At 39.2% G+C, this 6,000-nt stretch overlaps 1 protein-coding gene across 2 annotated transcripts in view; it reads left to right on the top strand.

The window, feature by feature from the left end:
- Positions 1-1,912: 1,912 nt before the first annotated feature.
- Positions 1,913-6,000, top strand: part of SYNPO2 (synaptopodin 2) — a 74,025-nt gene continuing 69,937 nt past the window's right edge. For both annotated transcript variants that reach the window (XM_053940916.1, XM_053940917.1), the window contains exon 1: positions 1,913-2,309. In XM_053940916.1, coding sequence (XP_053796891.1) covers positions 2,181-2,309 — 129 coding nt within the window. In that variant the 5' untranslated portion in view covers positions 1,913-2,180. The remainder of the gene's footprint in view (positions 2,310-6,000) is intronic.

The following is a 6,000-nucleotide window of genomic DNA, read 5'->3' as shown; positions in this document are numbered from 1 at the left end:
ATATTTCAAAGACCCAAAAGGACATCGCTGGGCTTTCAGAAGAGCTGCTGTAGAGGCAGAAGACATCAGGAAGCTGAATACTTTACCCGGTCTCTCAGACAACCCCTCTGCTGTGGGACTGCTGAAAGTTGAAGAACAACATGTACCAATTGCCACAGCAACAGTACACCGTTGGCAATATCATACCAGCAGAGACTCTGTGATTCCCATCCATGAGATGATTCGTAAACTCGAGAGCCAAGGGGTGGTCAGCAAGACCCATTCACCTTTCAACAGCCCTATATGGCCAGTGCGCAAGTCCAGTGGGGAATGGAGACTGACGGTGGATTACCGTGGCCTGAATGAGGTCACACCTCCACTGATCGCTGCCATGCCAGACATGTTGGAGCTTCAGTATAAGCTGGAGTCCAAGGCAGCAAAGTGGTATGCGACCATCGATATTGCAAACGCCTTCTTCTCCATTCCTTTGGCAGCAGAATGCAGACCTCAGTTTGCCTTCACCTAGAAGGGAGTGCAGTACACCTGGAACTGACTGCCACAGGGGTGGAAGCACAGTCCCACCATCTGCCATGGACTGATCCAGGCTGCACTGGAAAAGAAGGAGGCTCCCAAACATCTACAGTATATTGATGACATCATTGTGTGGGGGAGCACAGCAGCGGAAGTCTTCGAAAAAAGAGAAAAAATTATCCAGATTCTGCTGAAAGCTGGTTTTGCCATTAAGTGAAGCAAGGTTAAGGGACCAGCTCGAGAAATTCAGTTTCTAAGAGTCAAGTGGCAAGATGGACGTCGTTAGATCCTGACAGAAGTAATCGACAAGATCACTGCTATGTCTCCACCTACCAACAAGAAAGAGACACAAGCTTTCCTAGGTGCCACAGGCTTTTGGAGGATGCACATTCCAGAGTATAGCCAGATTGTGAGCCCTCTCTACCTGGTCACCCGCAAGAAGAATGATTTCCACTGGGGCCCTGAGCAGCAACAAGCTTTCACCCAGATCAAGGAGGAAATCGCGCATGCGGTAGCCCTTGGCCCAGTCAGGACAGGACCAGAGATAAAGAACGTGCTCTACTCTGCAGCCAGGAACAATGGTTTGTCCTGGAACCTTTGGCAGAAAGTGCCTGGGGAGAGTCGGGGTCGACCACTGAGATTCTGGAGCCGGAGCTACAAAGGCTCGGAAGCAAACTACACTCCCACAGATTTAAACCAGGCTACCTGACTGGGCTGAGGTGATAGGAGATAATGCTGTCAGTTGTTAACACCCAGCTAGAGGAATATTCATCATGTACTAAAGAACAGTCACCTCTTAAACCACCCCAGTGAATTTCTTTTTTATTTTGGTGCTTATAGTAAGGTTCCCCTTTAACAAAACAACGTAAACCATCCATTGATAGCATCTGAAGAGGGATCTAATACTTCATTTCACTAACCCTCTTCCCCTCTCTGGTAGGAAAGGCAGCAGGCTGCATAAGAACAGGTATTATTAGGGTCCAATAGTAATTCAGGTCATTGCTAAATCGCAGCACATGTTAAACTATACTGGGGTCAGAGAGAACTAGAAAATGAAGCAATTCTGTGACAGGGAAATTATAAAGCTTTTTTTTTTTTTTTTTTTTTTTTTTTTTTTTTTTCTTTTTTTTCTTTTTTTTTGCTTACTTGCAGAAAGTACATGCAGAGTAGAGATGAAAATCCTAAAGCCAGTTCAGTCTAAGTGAATCAGTTATTCAGAAGATGTACATGGTGTTTCACTTGAGATTCTGCTTGGAGTAAAAATGAGTAAATTAGGGTTTCAAATGTCTGGTACCGTTTACTAAAGTGAACTTATTTCCCAAATTGTCACAGGGAAATGTACACTTCTTTCTGCTGTTGTTTTGATTTAGCTGACAGGAGACTCGTTTAAAGCCAGCCTTCTCTGCCTCAGTCTCTGTGTGCATTCCCTTAAGCTCCAAGTTCACTTACTTTACTTAGAAGGTGGGCTGAGCATCGGAATCTGACGAAAGAGTGGGCTGTGCCCTCGAGGCGAGGGAGCTCTTCCATTCCCTTCAATGACTACATTCGCTCTTGCAGTACACAGCAGCAGCAACAGTGTGGTGCTCTGGGTCTCCAGCTCTGCCCGGCAGACGGATCTCCAGCTCGCTGAACATCTGCAAGCCAAGTTTTTCATGTTCTCCCGTATGTGAATGCTGCCCAACTGCACCAGGAAGATGGGCACAGGAGATTACGTCTGCATTGCTATGAGTGGAGGGGCACCGTGGGGCTTCAGGCTGCAAGGGGGCAAGGAGCAGAAGCAGCCTCTGCAAATTGCCAAGGTAAGAGCATGACAGAAAGGTGTTGTTGGAGTTTTGTGGGCACAGATAACAAGATGACTTTGTTTAAATCCATCCTGCTTCCAGGGAAATGGTTGGTATGGATCTTGTTGTTATGCTTGTTTGAATTTGTTAACATGTTTTGCAGAGCTTCTACAGGTGCTGATTCTCTCGGGTTCAATAAAAAGGGATTATTACTTTTGGGTAGCTTGCAAGTGTTGCAAAGGTTTTGTTAGATGCTGAATGTTTCACTTGTGACATGATATGTGCCTTTCAGCTCCTGTTCACGCTCTGGCTTTGAGTGAACTCGGCACATCGCAAAACTCAATCTCATATTAGGAAATGCTGCTTCAGTCATCTATTTATGACAGTTTTTGTACTCTGATCATAGAATAAATACAGCTTTATCATGAGAAAAATGTTCTTACTATTTTGGGAATCCTGGAAAGCATTACACTGACTTATCTCTGGTTTTGGAAAGTTATCCAGTCTCAGAAGCAGCTTTAATAGATGCCAAACGTCCCCTCTTATACTTCATGAGCAACGCTGAAAATTATTGGACACTTTATAAATTATCTGCATGTATAGAAGGAGGGCAAGACAGACAGTAGAAGTTGACAATAAATTAAAAATAGGAACTGGTAGCCCCAGTTTGCAGAAATAATATTTCAAAAGTAGCGTTGTTAGAAATCAGTGCTTACTCCGGTGCAACAATGAAGATTTATCACATTTATTAAAGCTTATGTAACTGTATGGAGCTGCATTCTGTTCTCTTAAACAAGAGGGACAAATTTTGTCCAGAACTCTGAGCTCAGCAAAATACCACTGGCTGAAACAGTACAGAGACTGATCATCATCCCATGAGCTCTGCCTAGTTAAACCCAGGGAGAAAGTTTAAAATTTGTCTTATCTCCTTCCAGGATTTTGGTTATGCAGTACGCAGAGTTTTTGTTTTACTTTGATATAGTATTTTCGATCAGCAGTTTAGTATTTAAGCTGTAACTTTCTCAGGGTGTCAATATACTTGGTTATTAGTTAACTTTAATTTACTGTATCAGCTAACTTTTTCACAGAGAGCAGAAACAATAAATCTACCTCATTTTATAGGAGAAAGTCCTTTTAGCTCCTCTGTCAAGAACAGAACATCTTTCATTATTCTTTTCACTTATTTCCAGCCTATCATATTAACCATATCCAGTAACAGAACTGTGATTTATTGAGGGCCTGAATATTTTTTCTCATTCCTGTTAAGTTTTTGTTTTTCTATGTTTTGCAAAACTTGAACATGTTCACTATTTTTCCTACCGGTGGGCAACTGTTGCTGTGCAAGTAAAGCCTCTGATACAGAGGGCAGTGGACTCCTGCCATCTAGTGAAAACTTGGAGCTAGAATTTAAAAATGGTGAACAATGGCAAAAGGCAAGTGGCCTTGATTACATAAAATCAAAAGTAAAACCCACAAAATTCTGACTAAACTTTAGTTTTCCTCATAAAAATGGTCTATTCAAGGGTAGTTTGTTTGTTTTTTTGGTTTTTTTTTTTTTTTTTCATGTTCACATCTTAGACTGGGCCACTTAAGTCTGGGTATAAACGTTGAGACTTGAGGTAGTTGGACCTTACATTAATGTATTTACAGTAATACACAGTAATATTGTATATTCAATAATACACAGTATTTTCTAATGGGAAAATCCTCAGGAAAATATATTTAGAAAAATAATACTAGGTATTTTTAGGAAAAAAACTCACAGGTAAAAGTTTGTTTTTAAGGGAAAGGCTCCAGAGGGGTTGCTTACCCTTGTTAGAGTGGAGGGAAGGGCACTCAGGTTCTGGTCATGAGTGGAGAAGTGATTGTGAAATATATCTAAAGTGAAGAGGGATATGAAATAGAGGGAAATGAGATAATCCATTAAAATATGTCAGGACACAAAATTCCCAAATTCACACTCCCTACTCTTTGATAAAGGAAACATACTGTTTTTAAAGCTGATGGGAAAAGTCACTGCAGCTCACTGCCAGAAATTGTGTTTGTTTTATGCCTTTTAAAATAGTTTTATTACATTTATTACATTTATAAAGAATATGAAAACCATCCCCCCTCTGCCTAGCTCCTAGAGCATATATTCAAGTAGCATTCCCACTGAAATCCATGAGAGTTTTCCCTGGAGTATAAATTATTGTCTTCCATTACCATGCAAAATGTTAATGGAGAGATAAAGACAAACCTTTTACCAAAAAATATCTCAGTACTTTTTCACAAGTACTTTTGCAGATAAAACAAGCAATTTTCATTAGCAAATAATTTTACAGCCACTAAATTAGATTCAAGATCTTTCAGTAATTTGTAAGTGTGAGATTGCAACAAATGGATTTTTCTGAAATATGAGAAAGTATTATTCTGCTTGTCTATTTTAAACCCTTATTCAAGACATAAATTTGACTCATTTTCTGTAGAGGCAGAAGAAGTATTTAACAATTCTCCTCTAAACCCTGGCTCTGTACACCAACTTACTTTGTGAAGTCCGATAATGTTGCAAATACTTAATAAAAACTTATTTTCAGTTAAAAAGAATTTGCATATTCTATATACTATCCCAATATTACATAAGGCCTTTAAAATAAAGTATTTTAAAGGCTATACCCAAAGACATACTGTGCTAAGGAAGTTATCTAATAAATGGATGTTATTATAAAAAAAGTTTCATCATGAGTCCAAAGCTAAGGAAAACAGTGGTTGTGCATATCCCTTCACTAAACCATGTCAGTGTTGTGCTGTAGGATGGCTTACCCAAAGCAGGAGATGGGAAAGCTCAGTGTAGCAGTGACCCTAGAAGAATAAGTATTCAAGATATATAAAAGCTAAGCAGTGCATGATGTCCTTTTCATTTTACCATAAGATATATGAAAGAATATTTTTAAAATTAATGTCATCCTGGTTTTTCTTCTTGAAAATTTCTTTGCAGTTTTTAATTTAAAATATATACAAAATAGTGGCTGATTTTCTGAACTAGCATTTGAAAGAAAGTCCAGTGGCTTTTTCTATTAATACTTAACAATAGTTAACAGTAAAGTTATATCTTTTAAGACGCATGTCTTTTGCAACAGGTAATTTGATGAAGTTGTCCTATAGATGATTAGATTTATATTAATTTACAATGTGACTCTATTAAATCATCTTTGCAAGAGAGGTACATTATTCTGAGCATATTTGTTACCTGCACCAAAGAGTAATTTGATGAACTCATTGTTTGTATCTGTTAAAGTCTTGGTAATTCAAGTTTGGGAACTTAACCAAATAGTTCTAATATTTAAGGGAGGCAAGTTGCGTGACTCAGACCTATAAGCATTTCAAAGGAAATAAAGATTAGTATCCTAAAAGTAAAAATGAACACATGCTTACAAGGAGGCTTCTGCTACTGCTTCCCAAATTGTAGTTTTACCTTTGACTTAGTAATGACATGTGACAGCTGGCTGCCTGGTCATTTTAGACTTGTGCCCTTGTCCATCAACATGCTCAGATTTCAAGTCTCAGTTTCATCATTTTGGATTCATTGGAACCTGAAACAGAAAGTGAAACTCAAAGACTTGGGAATAACCTGAACCAACAGTGTGAAAAGTAATATCTGAATATGATTACTTAACACCGGATGTAAACAGAAGTGGGCTGTGTTGTGGTAATTTGGCTTTTTCTCTGT

The sequence above is a fragment of the Vidua chalybeata genome, chromosome 4 (assembly GCF_026979565.1).
Source record: "Vidua chalybeata isolate OUT-0048 chromosome 4, bVidCha1 merged haplotype, whole genome shotgun sequence".
Lineage (NCBI taxonomy): Eukaryota > Metazoa > Chordata > Aves > Passeriformes > Viduidae > Vidua > Vidua chalybeata.
The sequence above is the reverse complement of the archived record's forward strand: the minus strand, read 5'-3'. Positions and strand labels throughout refer to the sequence as shown.